Source organism: Cygnus atratus, chromosome 1 (assembly GCF_013377495.2).
Source record: "Cygnus atratus isolate AKBS03 ecotype Queensland, Australia chromosome 1, CAtr_DNAZoo_HiC_assembly, whole genome shotgun sequence".
In the NCBI taxonomy this organism is placed as follows: domain Eukaryota; kingdom Metazoa; phylum Chordata; class Aves; order Anseriformes; family Anatidae; genus Cygnus; species Cygnus atratus.
In genome coordinates, this window is record NC_066362.1 from 86,946,697 (window position 1) to 86,965,294 (window position 18,598).

Sequence of the window (18,598 nt, forward strand, 5' to 3'; positions counted from 1 at the left end):
GCTCCTGCAAGATCAAGCTGGCCAGCGCCTCCGAGAGCACCCTCTCCATCGAGTTCACGTTTGGGGTGCAGATAGATGACTCGGACTCCTTCCTGAGCCTGGACTAGGCCGTGGAAGGCTTCACCAGCAGCACGGCACCGCTGCACGACACCAGTTTCTCCAGCAGCGCAACAGAGACACCTGTTAGCAGAGGGCAGTGACCACCCAGACCCTTGGAGAGACTCCGTTCCATCCTGGAGCTTCAGCCTATGCAGAGGCCAATAAATTGGTCGTGTTAACGTACACTCTGTCCGCATTTGTCTGTGCAGTACTTTGGGGGGGAATGTGGACATTCCCCCTGCTCAAGCAAGGCCACCTAGAGCAGGCTGCCCAAGACCGTGCCCAAGATGTGGTAATTACATCATAGAATATGCTCACATCCTAGAAACAGTAAGGTTGGAAAAGACCTCCAAGGTCATCTGGTCCTACCATCAACCTGCCACCAATGTCACCCACTGAACCATGTCCCTAAGCACCAGGTCCAACCTTTCCTTGAACACCCCCAGGGATGGTGACGCCACCACCTCCCTGGGCAACCCGTTCCAATGCCTGAGTACTCTTTCTCAGAAGAAATGCCTCCTAATTTCCAACCGAAGCCTTCCCTGGCGCAACGTGAGGCTGTTCCCTCTAGTCAGTGTCACTTCAGTACCAGGTAAAACTATGGTGGTTTTTTATTTTTTATTTTTTTATTTTTTTTTTCTTCTGGGAGTTATTGAAAGACTCCCAAAATTGAGTTTATTGAGGCCCACTGATGGGCCTAAGTTTGCCTGCCAAGGGCCAAGGTGGAGAATCTGCCTTTCCCAGACATCCCCTGGGTGCTGGTGCCTCAGGGCTGAGCACATCGGACAAGGTATTTTACAAAAGGGAATTCCCTGTTATGGACCAGAAGAATAAGGAACCTTTCAGAGACCCAAAACTTGTCAGTGACAGATACGTTAAGTAAGAACTTCCCATTACCTTTTAATGCAAGGAGAGACAAAGGAGAATGTTTTTAATGCCTTACTCTAAGTGTCTACTAACAAATAAGGACATGAGACCTATCTAGTATTTCATCTATTGAAGCCACAGTGGATTTTTTTTTTTGCTTTCTGTTGAATAATACAAACTCCTCATGCAAACTTTATTAATCTGGGTCGCTAACAGTTAATTCTCTTTGCACTTATCCTAGATTAATAACTTTTTTTTTTTTAGTTTACTGTAGAATTAGGATTTGAAACAAAGCACCCATAGCTTGCTTTTGTAAAACAACCAAGTAGCCCCCCCCAGCCTCCTAACAAAGCACCAACAAAACCACCACCACCCTCACCCTCTAGATTTTACCTCTTCCTTATCATCGTTCACAGTTCCATTATTTCAATGATCAAAACCTCAGTCATCTGCAACACCTCCCTTAACCTTTTGTCCCTTTAAATCACAAGCATTCATCCCTTCCTTTTTTAATTTGTTCTCTTTCAAATTTAGACCATGCTTGACTGATTTTTCATAAAAAATATAACCTTTTTCTGCTCTTTCCAAATCTCAGTATTTGCCTTACCAATATAGCTGAAATGCCTGACTTAAAAACAATCACATGCTTTTGCCATTCTCTCTCCTTCAAATTTCTTTGAGCTTCTGCCTTGACACAAAAAGTTCAAGCTTATCTTTGCCTTTAAAAAAAATGACAGACTTGCTAACATACCAGTTACAATTTTATTCTGTTCTCTTTCTTCCTCTGAATATTTCTCTGAATCCTCTTCCGCATCTGTTCCCCTCTGTTACTTCTCGTTCTTGGTTTTATATTGTTTAATACCACCCTCATGGCTGGAACAACTACATTTTCCTGTCAGCAAAACCATCTCTTTCTCAAGTCCCTCTGTAATCACTTATTCTGCATTGGTTTCCATGCCAGCTGTATTCCCTTACCATCTATAAACTGTTTTCTTCCAATATAAAGAAATATTTGTCTAATTTATGCTGACCAGAACAAGGACTATGGGCCATATTTAACCCTTGGAAAATTCAACTCAGTTGGTGGAATTATAGTAGGTATGAATCTGGCCTCATATTTTCAGTGTCTGTAAATCCCCACATCCATCTGTGAGTCAAACCAATCCTTTAGCAACTTTCCATTATCTTGTTTCATTTGCTTGTCCTATAGGGACATGAAACACTCATTTTAATGATATGGCAGTTGTTATGTAGGGGTTTATTTTGATTCCCATGACTTATATTTGAAATATACTTTTGATAGGATTCCCACTGGGGTGTTAAAGGTGTTAATCAATACTGGCAGCAATTCAGACACCAGTAGGCTTACGACATTTATCCTACCATCATATCAAATTTTAATCAGTCTTTAATGGCTTTGCTAAATAAGCTTTGCTTATCAACTGAATATAAATGCATTATCTGAGTAGTTGCCATTGAATTTATGTAGGCCCTTGAAAGCCCTGAAAATAGTTGTTTTCCATTCATTTACAGTTTGCTTCCAAAAACCTTACATTTGTGAAATATTCTCATCATGCTATGAACTCTTTAATAATATTAATGTATAATAAGGCAGTTAAGACGGTCAGTTATTTCAGGAGAGGAAGGAAGGGATCTTAAGTTTCTCTCACTGTTTTTTATTTTTAGGTTTCCAGCTCCAGCCTGCACTAATTTAGTGCTTTTCTACAAGGCCATGGAATTTTTCTTTTTTTCAGAAGGTTTTTTTCCATTTTAGTACTGAAGAACTTTCTGGCAGAGTGGCAAGTCAAATTTCCTGTATCGTTTGTGGACTTACATCTACTCTCAAATTCACTTCTTTATTTGCCCTGTAGGTGAGAGTGAGATCTTACAACTTCTATGGCCTTATATTCTGAGGAGTGTACAGGATTTGCTACAGGTGTAAATATTCCTCTGCAGATGACTTAGATCTTATTTTTGAAGGAGAATATCATTGAAAATGGTGTGTCTAGGTCTAACTTGGATCATCTTTACCACTGAGAGTTCCTATGGGTCCCTGTATGAAAGATCTAGTTTTTACCATGAATTTATTGCTACCATTTGACAATGCAAAGTAAATGGTAGATCATTATCAGGATAAATCTTCCAGTGTTCAAGTTGAAACCTGGTACTACCTGGAAGTGTAATTCATGCTTTATACTATCATGTGGATTGCACTCATGTTTCTACCACTGGTACTAGATTAGATCAACAGTCAATTTTTTCTTTAATTAATGGCTACCAGGATTTCATGCAATTAATAACATGTAATTTCATTAAATGTAATACATATAAAACTGAAATTACTTTAGTTCATTTTAAATGCTACTGAGTGATCCTACACCACAAGAATCTAACTGCCTCTTCAAGCATTAAAAATGTGTTATTATACTGCCATCAGAAGGGACTATAGATGCGTGTCTTCCTCCCACTCGTAGGAAGTCTTTTTATTACTAAAAATGTTGCAAGATGGAGCTGTTCTGAAGCTTATTTTAGGGCACAATAGCTACACTTAAATCTGGACATAACAGGGGCAGTAGCCTTGTAACCTGTGACCCTGCTTTCCTCTCCCAGCTGTAGCAACAAGAAAAGGCTGTCCTGGCATAACTGGGTGTCCCTGCCCACTGGGAGAACTGGAATATAGCTGTCACAGAGTTGGAAGAGACTTTGAGGGGGATCCAGATGACATCCTTGCCTTTTGTCGTGCCTGACATGCTTTTTTAACCTGCACTTAAAACCAGTAAGACGATATTTCTTATCCCATCCGCTTCATACCAGGACCATCTTAAATAAGATGCCTCCCTTGAGTATGACACTTTTACTGGCACAGAGAACAGATTTCATTTCCTTTTTGTAACTGTTTTTGACACCCATGATATCTCTCCTGCCTTTTTCTTTGGGCCAAAACTAAGTTCAGTCCAAAGACCTCTTTTTCTCAATGTTTTCTTTTCTTCAATATGTCTTTTCAGTTTTGTTGTGCACTCTGCCCACTGAATTCATATAGTTCCTGAAGGGTTATGGTCCAAAGATGTAGTACTCTAAGGCCTCACCAGTGTCAAGAAATGAGGAACGGTGACCTCACATAACTTGCAGGGGATACTCCTGTTTCTGGATCGCATTGTGGCATTTGCTGTTCTCACAGCAACATGACATCCCTGACCTACTTCAAAATCTAGATTCATTTCTTCTGGTGAACTTCTTTCTGAGTAGCTATTCTCTGTTTTCTATGTTATATTATTATTCCAGCCTCAGGAGAGTATCTTGCCCTTGTCCTTACTTATTTCCAATTAGTTTCTAAAACCAACTAGTTCCTAAATTATTTCTTAAATGTGTTGTGGTGATTTTAAATTCCAGCTTTCTCTTCCTGTCTGCCTGTATTCCTACTCAGCTTTGCATTATCTGAAAACTTCTTAAGTTTAGTCTTCATCTTAGGATCCAGAAACTTAACAAAAATACCGAGAAACAGACTGCAAAAAAACCCCTTCTTCATATGACTTCCCATCTAAAGTCCATTCTCTCCATACAGTATCTAGCCAGTACTGTGTCCATGTACAGAAGTTTTGTCAAGACCATATTTCTCTAGCTGCTCATAAGGATCTCATGTGATAGAGTTTTAAAGCCTTACTAAAGTCAAGATTTATGATATCAACTGCTTCTCACATACCCACAAAGCCTGTACCCTGTTACAAAAGGAAACCAGACTGTTTGACATAATTTGTTCTTGACAAATCCACGTTGGCTCATACTTATCACTGTTATCTTTACGGTGCTTATAAATACTTTTTTGATAATTTGTTCCAAAAATGTAACAGCAGTTTGACATTAAGCTGACTGGCCTGTAATTTCTTTACTTCTCTTTTCCCTTCTTTTTAATACATGGCTGACACAGGCTCTGTTATAATCTCCTAGTTTCTCATGTATTTTCCACAAATTCTCAAAGATGGAGCACACTGAAAGTTTCCACACGCCACAAATTCTTTTTGGCTTCAAATACAATACAGTTGTTTGTAATAAATTTCTTGTTGCTCACTAGGACGAATATCTACAGGGATTAAAAAAGCACAGCATTTGCAAATGAACTTCTCACAGTAGTATCAGAAATCCTGTTTTCTGCATCTTTTAGCAAGGTGAAACATTGCTTGAGAAGAAATGTTGGCTCTGTAGCATCACAGACACTAGCATCTCAGGCTAACCTTAGATCACATACACACTTGTTGCTTCCCATTTCACTGTTAAGGTACCACATTCACTCAAACTCAGTTTCTAATTTCTCATTTTTTATTTTTTTTTTGGTTTGGAAAAAAAGTATCTGTATCAGTAGTCTCCAATGCAAGTTTTCTTCTGTACAGAGTCATTTTTGAAAACAAAAGAAATGAAAATGCTGCCTTTATTCTACCAGGAAAGGAACATGACTCCAATAAATAAAAGTGCACATGAATGCTGTGTGTGAAAGCAAAAGAAGGAGCGTTAGTTATGAGCTCTAATGTTGTTGCCTCTCTGGATGCAGATAAATAATAAGCGGAACCATTAAACTTCAGAAAGGCCATCTGGCCTCTTTTCCCCAAAGCTGACTCTGTCTAGTGAGGCCATGTTAGATGGATTTACAACATATACTTTACAGCATCATTTTATAGAACTTTCTACCGGTCTTCATTTTTCTTCTTTCTCCCTTTTCCCCAGCCTCACTAAATGTAGGTGTCTGCTGCAGCATCTAAACTCTAGCTGAAAAAAGTGAGAGCCTGATAGCAAAGCTGCCCTGAGAATAACTTCGTAACGATTACTGCATCAAAGAGCAATATATCATAATATTTTCTCCTTCCAGTAACATATTTTTTCACGTATTTTTACACTTAGCTGCTGCTAGACATGCCTCAAGGGATTAAAATTTGGTGATGAATTCCTGGGTTTCATTTGCTGTACAGTCTGCTGCTGTTAATGTTTTAAGGTAGTTAAGCATATTTTATAGCATCTTTAGAAAAATATTTTCTTTGGAAGAAAATACGTTAAGGATTTTTACATGCTATGCACTCCTGTAAATAAATCTAGTTTTTTAAAGAGTATTTTAGTTTTCTCATGTGAAAAGAAAAATATCAGTTTTTAGGTAGGAAGAAGAGCATTACTATTTCAAATGTTAACAGTGAAGAAGGCAGAAAGACCCTGTGATTATCCAGGGTAAATTAATCCCTTCCTCCTACAACTCAGAGATTCACAAAACTGGACAAGACTGGAGCATCTTTCTTTGAAACATAAACATCCATCTCTTCGGGGAACAGTTAAGGCAAAATGCTGCCAACACTCAAGAGCTGCTTAATCCTCATATTCTCTTTCCCACATGAATCCCTGGAGAGCACACAGTTTTTTTCTTTGCTGTGGGCTGTTTCTTGCCTCATTGCCCTGGCTATTGGTTAGCACACCTTGGACAGTGAGCGGCAGTAAGACATTGACAGCAGCCTGGTGGTCTGCAGCTGCAGACGACACTCACAGGTAGCACACTGAAAGAAGTTATAGTACTCTGGTGACAGCTTTTTGGTTATTTTACAGTTTTTTAAAAGCCAACTTCCAGCTGTGTTCCCTTTCTGTGGTTTAAATCCCCAGAATCAACAAACCACAATGACAGTGAGCACAGACCAACGCCTGCAGATGTTCTCCACGTGGGAACTGAACCTATGAAGCAGTAACTCCCCAAAGCACCCAAGCCACCTTGCCTCATTGTGATTGTGTTCCTGTTCATGTGCTGCTAAATGCAATTGCTTTAGCCAAGAAAGACCTGTTAGATGGAGCAGTGAAAAAATTAGATGAGATTTAACTCTTAACAGCTACATAGGTCTGTGAGGCATCTATTTAGGGAGTAGGCTAAGCAGGGGTGTGTGAAAAGCAGGTATCGGTGTGAAAAGACCAATCTCAGGACAGAGTACCTTTATAGGAATTATTGTGATCATCTGACGGGTGAAATATTGCTCTGTCACAGCACAATAGCTAAGGAGTGAAACTGGGATTCAGACTTGGCTAATATTACTGTATCATCCTCCAAACTCCTGCATGGGCTTGGGTACAACATGGCACTCATCTCTGTTTTCCCCCAGCAAAATGGGGATTGCATTTATGTCACAAATGAAGGCTGCAAGATCACTCAGCAGTGATTCACGTACCAATGTGGTATACTCAGTCATGGCCATGCTCAGAGAACAGGCACCTTGCACCCACTGAAGTGGCAGACAGCCTATTAAATAGGTTTTGCAGTTTTTAGGCATTTATTTATTTCATTATGCATCTCTCAGTTGTCTTTCTTGTTATATCTTCTATATGCTGTATCAACAAGCACAAGCAAACATATCTGACTGCAACTATCCTATCTAATTACTGAGTACATCCTTCTATCAGTTCAGATAGCTGTCCTTTCAACTTTTCATATGTTTATTAATTTACTCATATGCTTGCAGGATAAGTGATTGCTAAGATCTCCATTACACAGGCAGGTGACTGAAACAGAATGACAATGAGTCCTACCCAAACTCTGCATGTGAAGTTGGTAATAAGACAGGAAATTGCTTAAGTGTCAGCTCCTTTCTTCCCCCACACAGCGTACTCTTAACTGGCAGCTGTGGGAACAATACTGAAAGAAGAGCTTCTAGCCCATAAGGAAATACTGAAGTGGAAGCTCGGATCCCTTTTCAGAGAAATCTCTCAAAGTGTCACCTGAAGTGAGTTCACATATATCGTATTTCTGGTCAAATGACCACTTCTTTGACAGCAAACTTCAGGTTTACTTTTGTAGGGTGATTAACTTATATACATCAATCTTGTATGAGAAAAAAAGACACTGAGCTTCATCTTAGATAATGAGTTTTATATGACTGCAAAAATGTCGGATTTTTGAGGGAAATTTGGTGTCATGTGTCTCCAGCAATTTAGGATGTCTCATGGTGTGCCATCTGCTGTAGTTAACTGCCATCATCTTACAGAATCAGTTCTAATTAGCTGATGCCCTTCCATTATGAAAATATCTGCAGAATCTTCATGCTGCAAATACATGCCAACTTTTTACCCAAAAGCTCAAAGTTCGCAGTTCAGTATATGGGATATTTTATCAGGTGGGGAAAACATAATTTGGCTGAGTTTGCTATTTAATACATTTAATATTTCATACAAATAATGGTAAGTAAGGCACTCTTGTATGGACTTGGCCACGTAACTGAAACCAAAATACAGCACTAAATAAGATGAAGGATGGGTGTAAGCCATTGGCCTAGGATTCAATAGAATTGTTTTCATTTCTGCTCTCTGCCATGCACTTTGTAAACAATACTGCGAAGATCACTTAACATCTTAGTGCTTTATTTCCCTATCTGTAAATCAAGGAATTGGAGACTACTGAGAGTTTAGGTTTAGGGTTCAAGGGGACTTCTACTTTGGAGTTTAGGATTCCTGGCACAACTTGTTTGCAAAATGTCTTCCCTGAGGAGTCTTTCTTTGGACTCTCCTCACACAACTCATCACAGAGTCTCTCTTTAAGACTGTACAATTGACCCATTTTTGCAGGCCTCTGAGGAAGGACAGGTTGGAGGGATGTGCTGGTTAATGCCTGCAGGTTGCGCCATGGGGGAAAGCCTTTCTTATGGCAAGAAATTGATTTTTTTTTCCCTCACTAGCTCTCTGTAAAAAGATTTTGCTCTACAAGAAGTCATTCTTTTAAATAATAAGGAAGATAGACTATATTATAAGCTCTTCCAAATCTCAGCACATAAAAATTGTTATATTCACCAAATACCTTTCATTAGGATTGTTAAAGATAAACCCTCTCTGCTTCTTTGTATCTTCACAAAAGCTTTTAAAAGTGTAGACTTATATCTGCAGGAAACAACTATTATTAATGAAGCAGCTGGGTTTCTTCTTAAATAGGTTAGTTTGCAGCCATTTGCTCTGCTAATTATTAACAGAAATGCTGATGATATATCTACTGTGCTTTGGGATGCTGAATATTATCTAAAATCCTTTTAAAAAACATTTGAGAAGAATAAACCACATCTGAAGTGTGAATTGAAACTGTAAAATAATACACATGGAAACCAGCTGCAGAAATGATTAGCTCACATTTTTCCCCAGCAGTTTTGCCTGCAATATCTTTTGCAATGTGAGAAGTATTGCTTCAGAATAACATCATAATTTTGCTGATGTCAGTTTCTATTGAAGTATCCTAATAAGTAGCAATTGTTCTGACAAATAAAAGCATGTGAATAATAATTAGAATATAGATATCATACTTGAGCATCTCAGAGAAAGGTAATTCTCTGTCATGAGTTATTTCAGTATTTGGTTTAATTCTCTTCTGTGAAATTTTGCACACACGCACATACACATGCATGCACAAAGAAAAAAGTTTTGGGCCCAGGAAAGTCTTCCTGGGTCACTGCTGTAAAATTACAGACCATGGAAAACCCAGGTCCTCAAATCAGCAGCAGTCTGTCTGTCTCATGCAGATGGATAGAGAGATGAGCCAGAAAGGCAAGAGGGGTGATCTTTTAAACCCAACCAGTTTCTAGATCTTCACGATATCAAACTCTCTCCAGAAGATAACTAGATTTTCATCAACCATCAAATTCTCACCAGAAACTGCGGTGTTGGTATGTTTCTGACAACAGAACAGATGTTTGTCATATATCTTGACAAGGAAAGCAAAAAAAAATATGTATTTTGGACAGTCAGTGGACAGCAAGAGATGCTACAGAAAAAAAATTACAACAGAATAATCAAAAGCAAATGGAAGGGATAAAAATATGTAGAAATATCTAAAAGAATGGCTTTGGCATGCTTTCAAGGTAGTACCCTCTGTTGCAGATGCTCTTCTCGTGGTTACCTCTTTTCTGAATCTGCTGTCAAACAAGTGCTGTCTGTATGACTTTCTCTCCCTCTCACTCATTTGCGTGTCTTCTTTCTAAAGCATTGTCTATTCTTTCCCTCCTGGTTATTCACTATTTTCTCTAAGCAATTCCTTCTTCCTGCTACCATAGCATCCTTCGTCATCATGATCTAGATTTTCCTACAAATATTTTCACAGCTCCTTATGGAACACCTCTCCTTTGTGCCTTGGCTACCCTTTTCAAGCACATCCACAAAACCACAGTCCTCATCCTTCCCCAGACCTTTCCTACAGTCCCAGCTTTACCATTCTGCAAGACGGCAGTGGCAAGTCAGCAGGCTAGTAAGGACTGACATTTACTTTCTAAGGCAAATTTTAAATACTTGACAGTCACACAGTTTCTTATGTCATTAGGCCTCCAGACACTTCCAATGGTGTCAACAAAGAGGGTGTTTTCGGATAAGTTTAGCTTCGGGGGTCACCCTTTCCTTCTCCTTTTCTAAGAAAAGCTAAATACAATTGTGCCAACATATTTTTCACACTTTCTATAGCCCTTATTTAATGTTTACAGAGTGACCTTTGGGGGTTAATTAGTGCCGGGACACTTCACCCATGAACTGTTTTCTAATCTAATTTATTAAATGCAAGTAACCATAAATAATTATAAATCAATTACCGAGTCTATTCTACACTTCACCAGCCAAAAATATCATAACGAAGTATTTTTGAAGGTGACTGTGCAAAATGAACAGTTTCCATAAACCTAGGTATTTATGCTTCAATTTATCTTTTCCTTCACAATAACACTAATCAAAATACATTTTGCTAAATATGGGAGCTACTCTTGTAGAAGAAATCAATTATATTCTTAAGTTTAAATCTTCTTTTTTTCCAGCTATGCTCTAATGTATCACTGTACCTTAGAAATGTACCCTGGGGAAAATGCTTCTATTCTTCGCTAAAATTCCATGAATAACATTATGTAGAAATTAATTTATGATAAATGATTTAAAATCTTAACCTAGAAAGGCTTCTTATTCAAATGTCATCATAAAATGGCACCTTACCCGCAGAAAGGAGTCAAGGGATCCATTCTCCATGTATTCAACTACAATCATTACTGGTCTGCCTGCAAAACAGCAAAGAAATACATTAGGATTACGGACGTATTATGGGGTTTTCATATTTCCAACTGCTAGGCACAGATTAGTGACATTACCTAAATATGTTACCCATTTTCAAAATCCTCATTTATATTACAAACACAACTCCTTGTGTTATTCTCTAAGAGTTATTTTCTATTTTTTTTAAATGGTAGTGAATTAGCTGAATGTACATCATTTGCTGTGGTGTATTCTCCCCTTAAAAAGGACCAAATAAGAGCCCATTATTTCCAAATAACAATACCTGCTGTACCTCCCATCAGGAACTGCTCCATCTGACTTAAATCTACTTTGAATATATATATGTCTTGCAATAACAATTTGGAATATACCTAAGGCAAGGAAAAAAATCATAAGCCATCTCCAAGAAATAACATACTCAGTGCCATGATTTTCCTTCTCAAAGAAAAATATCTCAATGATTTAGTGGCAAACATAAAGACAGAAAGAGATACCACAAAAATCCCTCCCAGATTGTGTGTGTGTGTATATATGCGTGTATGAGTGCATGTTGTCTTAATCCAGCAAAACTCTGAATTCATGATTGCACTTAAAGGTCCACACAATGCTATCTGAATAAAAGCTTTGCTCAACCAGCACAGCCTTCCAGTTTGGTTTCAGGATGGCATCACACACAAATTCAGCATTCTTTAGAATACAATAACAAGTTATATTAATTTCTTATGAAAATATCCAAATATGAAGATAAACTTTTAAAGTGGGCACTTTACTAAATACCATTTCCCTGTTGATATTCAGGACTAAGCCACCACTCTGGAACTGCTTGACAGAAGAGGTACAAAGAGCATGTTAATCAGGCCGTGCCGCAAGATGTTTTTTAGAATTGTTAACACTGCAAAGGAGCCATTCTGATGTATGCAAAACTAATGTAACATGTATGTATGTCAGGAGGATAAAGAAGGAGGTAGAAAGTCTTAAAATGTGAAACTTCTCTTTTCCCGAGAAAGGCTGTCTCTTTTGGGGTTTGTGCAAAACCGGTGCTGCATCAAGTGGTAAAAACACAAGTCCTCCCTTTTAACTTTCTTTAAATATTAGCTGTTCCAGTATTTTTAAAATCCAAAACAGGCCCCTTTCAGGACCCATTTCTCAAATTATCACTGTTTTATTTGGACAAGGTCATGAGAAACGAACACAATATTCAAGGTGAGAAAGCACTGAGTGGCACTATGACCATTCAAGTACAATTTCCTTTATATCATTCTCTTCAGTTTGATTAATAGTGTAAGTGTTAATTAAACTGTCCACAATACACAATCAACCACAGACAGGTATTTCTCCTAGGCTATTACAGCTAACCTTGTATTTAAAAAAGTAAACAAGGGGTTTCTCTGTTCCTTCCCAACATGTTGACATTGTATTCCATGTGTGCTGGTGATGCTCATTCACGTGCCTTACTCTAGTCTTTCTGGAGTCCCTCACAACATTCCTTCATTTATTCTAATAAAATTTGGTGTTTTTTTCTGTATTTACCCTCATGTTGAGGTCCTCAATGAATAAAACAGTGCTTAATAATGCTTACACAGTAGTAAATTTTTTGTGTGCGTGAAAATTTTCAGCTGCATTCTTTGTCTTTTTGAATAGCCTTTCCTAAGTGTGAAGAATTAACAGCTTTTTTTTTTTTTTTTTTTTAATTGAATGTTTGGTCTCACCTACAAGTGTACATCTGCTGCCAAATCAGTTTATTTACATTCATCTGCATCTGTTAGTTATACCCCGGTTTTGCACCATACATTTAAACAATACATCATTTTTAAGCTATTAATGATCAGAGCATTTAAAAAAAATAACCTTTTCTTTACTTCCCCTTGCTTACACTGACTAGTTCTGTAGCCTACTCTCTTTCGTTTCAAGCACATGAGTATCTAGATTGCCATACTTCTACTATTCGCTTATTGTCAAGGGACTGAAATCTCCATATGAAAGGAATATTCTATAATCTAGAGAAGTAAACAAATGGCAGCTTGATGCTAGAGGATCTTATTATATGCAGAACCTGTCTTTACAGACAAGCTTTCTAAAGCAAGCAGTAGTTTCTAAAGTGTTGCAGACTGCAGCATCTTGCAGTAAATAGGGATGTAAAGCCAGCTTTCAGATGGTATATTTGTTCAGGCTCAAGTTACCCAGAATTTTCTCTTTTTGGGTAAATCAACAAATAAAACACCTTTACGGAAAATTTACATTTGAAGGGAATGACAAATGGAGCTATTAAGCTTCAAAACAACGCCTCTAGTTTCCTGTTCATAACTCTTTGGCACCCTACACTTCAGAAACTATTCTGTAATTTTCTCTAGAGGTTCATAGGCTCTCATCACATCTTTTATGCTCCCTAGATGTATATCCTCTAACACAAATTATTTTCATACTTACTTTGCAAAGTCAATTTTTAATTCTTCTATGTTCTCTCCCAAAACACACAGGTCCCCCCCCCAAAAAAAACCAAAAAAACAAAACAAAAAAAACACAAAACACCACATCACACACACAAAAAAACAAAAAGCAAAACACCCAACAAACTATTCTTCATTTTGCTCAGACCAACAGTATGAACTTCCAGGCTGCAACGACAATGAAATGTATCTATATGCATTCATCTCTGGATTTAAAAAGAGATTTCAGTATTTTTCACTAGACAATGTTTATGAGATTTTAAAATGCTTGCTGTCTTCCTTTAATCACTTGAAATGGCATGCCTTAACAAATCGAGCCATCCCTGATGAAAATACTGCATAATACAATGAGACATTTCAAGAATACATACATAAAATCATCTCTATATCACAGAAATGGCATGACCAGGTAAACACACCAAAGGAAATTTCTTTTTGTCTTCAAACAGGTTGCTGTATATTGGACTATCTGCACAGCATTAAGTATTCAGGAATTTTGTTGAACAATAAATTTAATCACAGAAGCTGACATTAGCTTCCCACAGGCTCAGTCTGTATCCCTTTCCATGCTACCTTTAATTTCAAATGAACTTGATGTGAGTTAGTGTAAACCTTCAAGACACCAAAAAATGAACCCAGCTATATCCCTTGGTTGCCTTAAGCAAGAATCCTAAGTCTGGAACCTAACACTAACTTCTCCAATAATCTTCTTTTAGTACACCAGCACTTGATAAAAGCCATCATATTTTGGCTGCAAGCTTAATACATCACTGAAATATTTATTTGTTCATAGCTGGATTGTGACAGGCAATACAATAGGACTTCTAGCCAGTGTAATATTTGTCTGTGGAGTACATGTAGATTAAAAATGTCTCAGGTAGTGTTTTGGTTGCTTGAAGATATAGTAATATAAAACTGCTACATAGCAGATTCTAGTGGATACATTTATCATCAAAACGGTAATACATAGGTTCTATGCCCAGCAAACAATTTTTGTAAAATAATTCTACAGGTTTGCAAATTTCATACAATGATCTCTAAGTATTTTACAAATATAAGAACACCAAGTATCAGGTAAGGCAGGACAAAACTTGATTTCAAAGGTGTGGAAAAACAGGTTTGGAAAATCAAGTGGCCCTCTCCACCTAGAGAGAGTAGTCTCCAGACCACATTTGGGTACCAATACACAATGTTGTACTTCATTCTATAGCTCAGGACCTTATTTTCCTATCTTTATGATTACTTACACAGATGAAACATGGACATCCTTACTTGAAGGAATGGGTTTAAGGACAAACAGAAGTGGAAGGTAATACACATGGGTGTCAGAGAAGCTCTCAGGGCTCAGAAGGACAGCCCAGACTGCAGTGCAGCACAGACACAGCTCTACCAGCATAACAGGAACCTGCCCTGCCCCCCTGTGAAAGCTCACATATAGCCACGGGGAACTCAGTAAGGGAAAGACAGCATGTGCCAAAAGGCCCTCCTGTAGGACCAATAACGAGACCCCCCTGAAGCACAGGTGGTCTACAACAGATAACTGGACACCTGAACTGTTGTTTAAAGGCTTGACCAACTCAGGTAAGTGTTTTCACACAGACACAAGCACAGGCACCGGACAATGTCTGAATATGAACCAGGTTAATTTTACAGTCAAGATCCATGTAAGAGAAGTCAAGGAATAAGGGCACTGGAAATGGTGTCAACTTTTTTAGAATAGAAGACAGAGCTCATGATCATCTAGGAGCTAAAAGCTGCAGACTGCTGGAAGAGAGCATACAACTTCATAGCTGAGCTGGAGAAGAACAAAATATAAAAAGCTTCAAAGACAAATTCAAGGATTAAGACAGCAAAACAAGTCATTCTTGCAGCAGTTTTAGATATCCAGCAGTGCTGGAGTGGGAATTACCGCACGAAAGACTTTTAAAGTATAAATCCTACATACTTAACAATATGAAATACTTAACAATATGAAATTATAATCCTATTTATACATGACAGATTGATACTATACCCACATTCACTGTTTTTATAGTTTCTGTGCAACTGTTAACTATTTCCAGCCCACTTGTCCCCATTACTAGACACCTGGCTGGTGTATAGGCTAAAGCAGCTTCCCCTCCTTGCACAATGCACAGGGAGTAGCTCTGGCAGATCCCTGTCAGACTCCCTGCATCTCAGAAAGTCAGACTGAACACACAAGAGCAGTATCAGTGCTTTGCATGATCCAGAAAAAGGACATGGATTTCATTATTCAGAACTTAGTTGAATCTGTAGGAAGTGCGGGGGTTATTCATGGTTTTGATGCAAATACTACCTGGTGACAAGTGGCTGACTGGTTTTGACAATGTGTTTGTTTTTCCCTGAGAAAGTTTTTCATTAGAATTCTCCCTCACGGCTGTACTGTAATGCCATTGAAACAAAATTCAGCACAGATGACAAACATTCTCTATTGGTGTCATGCCTCCACAGAATGCATGTTACAATTTTGTATTTTCCACTGATCAATCTGCTTCACATTTTTTTTTATAAGCAGAAATGCAAAAAAAAGAAAAAAGCCACCATTGCAGAATGTTGTAAAATACCACTTGCATTTAAAACTCACATTGTATATATTTTTTTTTGTCTCTATAATTTTTATCCACAAGATTTTGATAGCATGTAATCTAATTGAGTGGTAGAATGATGAATAAGGAAAAGAATTTGAAGTGTCATATCAATGACAAGATATTCAGCTTGTTGTCTCCTGTTGTCATTTTAAATAATACAGCAAAGCCCACTTTAATGATTTTTTTTTTTTAATGTAAGATTAATCCTCCAAAAAGGATGTAGTTAGTACATGCTCATTCCTACAGTCTTTACTTATAATGAAATCTTTAATACCCATTATGGGAATAGATCTTTTAACATAAACACAGGTTAGTTATTCTTCCACTTAAAGAACAAAGGCTTTGAATTCTCTCTCTAGATCATGTAAGAAAATATTGCTCCACTACTTCTGCAGGTCTGAATTCATGTGTCCAGGTAGCCTCTCAGAAGTCACCTGTTTGTCTGACATTTTTTCCTCCCAATCTGCTGAAGGATTTCTTTCCATTCCATCCTTCTAAAGCAGGGGAGAAGTCTAAGAAAGCAAAATACCCAGCACCTTTAGCACTGGGCTTTTCAGCACTCTAGTGGGGTGCAAAACACTCATGGTAAAAGGCTGTGTCCCTCACTCAGGTGCACAGGGCTTGGAAGGCATACCTGGGTGTCACACAAGGTCTGTTTGTTACACACCGCTTCCAGAAGGAGAACCACTTGCTGTGGCACTGCGGCGTCTTCACTCCTGCTAATATCAATGATGCAGTTGTATGCATCACGTCGGAGAAGAACTAATTTCAGTGAATAGAAAACAGGACTTTTCATAGCAGTAAAACAGTGGAAGGAAAAAAAAAAAAGAAGAAAGAAAACCAATGACTATGGAAAAGGCAAAGGAAAAAAAATTCTGCCAGGTTCAATACACCTGAAGGCAATGGGGTTTTTTCTGCAAGCCATCCCAGACTGAGACCTATGTTCCAAGTAGCCTCAAAAAATAGAAGTTGCAGTTCCAACCCCTCTCTTGAAACTTCAGAAGCCAGAGTTTGCAAAAGGGATAGCATTCACATCCATCCATCTTGCTGTTACAGGAAATCACATAGATAAAGCCTACTTATCTTGCCGTTAGTGCTCTTTCTATTATCCTGTGTCCTACATAACACTTTTCGTTAGTGAAGGAAAGATATCTTCGCAAAACAAATTGACAGAAATATAAAATACATGAATGAGCATAAGTTACTATTATTTAGCAACATGACAACAGGAGAATGTGCTGCAGACAACAGAAGTTTTAGCAGTCTCCAGCATTGCTGCTTCTGCAACCCCTAATCCATATTACTCCTCTTAGTGTGCCTAGAAAAGAAATTCTGGAAGGTTTTGAGGAAAGAAAGTGGAACTGGAAAAAGAAAGCATTTGCATTGTTTCCATGATTTGTTTCCTTGTTCTTGTCTTTTTGTGAGAGAAACAAAGGGAATGCAGCAGAGGGTAAAAGCAGAACAAATAGCTGTATTTTACTAGCTGGAGGTGGGTATGTGAGGGAGAAATAGTGTCTAAAATTATACCAAACAGATACAATAACTGGCCCATTTTTTTTTCCTGCATTTATACTTTGTAGCTGTACATCTTCACACACACACACACACAAAAAAAAAAAAAAAAAAAGCATTTCTTCCAGTTTCCTTATTTTGGGTTAGTTATCTCTATTATCTTTCTACGCATTTATTAGTTTTACAGGTCCAACATGGATGAAAAAAAAAAAAGTTCTGTTTTATTCTAGCTGCTTGTGTTTACATGAATATTAAAAGCAAAAATAAAAAAGAGATACCTTCAACATTAGGGCAAGATGGCTTATTAGAATTCAGAGGCACACATGGAAGTGAACAAGAGCCAGTGCATCTGAAGAACAGCAACGAAAGCTGCCACATGAACGATTCTAAGTACATTTAAGCATTTCATTTGAGTATCTTACATTATTTTTCAAATAGTAACAAATATACAGATAAATTCTTGCTGTGTATGGGGAAAAGAGAAGATGAGGTAAAGTAACTTGGCAAAGGTAATCACATAAACTAAGTCCTCTGCCTGCAAGAAAAAGCTGTGGGAACAACCATAACTGCAAGAAGTGTGCATAAACAGGGCTTTGAGCTGTCTTCATGATCCCCTGATCCTGAGAGGGCTGTGTCCCACACTGGGCTCTCAGCATAAACTGATGCAACTTAAAAACTGATGTGAATTATGGCAGTTGCCTATCAACTTCCACAGATCATTACAACAGCTGATGTTTGCATCAAAATCTTCATGTACTCTGGAACCATTCTGACATCTCCAGGCCTTACGAGGACCACCTTATGCTGACTTGAAAGAGGTTTTAAGAGTTTTTTTCTGAACTTCTTCTAAAGGCTAAAATATTTGGAATCGTTTACAATGACTGTCTGGGCATGAAATGAGCTATTTAGCAAGGGTGGAGAATGAAGACCTCCTTTCATCATGTACAGTCAGAGCTTAATCCCAGTTTTATAGTTCAAGATAAACTTTAATGGATCAGACCCAAAAGCTTTTCTCACTGTTCACGTTACTCACTAATCATCCGTATT

The 18,598-nt window shown here is 38.0% G+C and overlaps 1 protein-coding gene across 2 annotated transcripts in view; it reads right to left on the reverse strand.

Moving 5' to 3' along the window:
• Positions 1 to 18,598, reverse strand: part of EPHA6 (EPH receptor A6) — a 529,970-nt gene that overhangs the window by 59,369 nt on the left and 452,003 nt on the right. For both annotated transcript variants that reach the window (XM_035540604.2, XM_035540605.2), the window contains one exon: positions 10,927 to 10,988. In XM_035540604.2, coding sequence (XP_035396497.1) covers positions 10,927 to 10,988 — 62 coding nt within the window. The remainder of the gene's footprint in view (positions 1 to 10,926; positions 10,989 to 18,598) is intronic.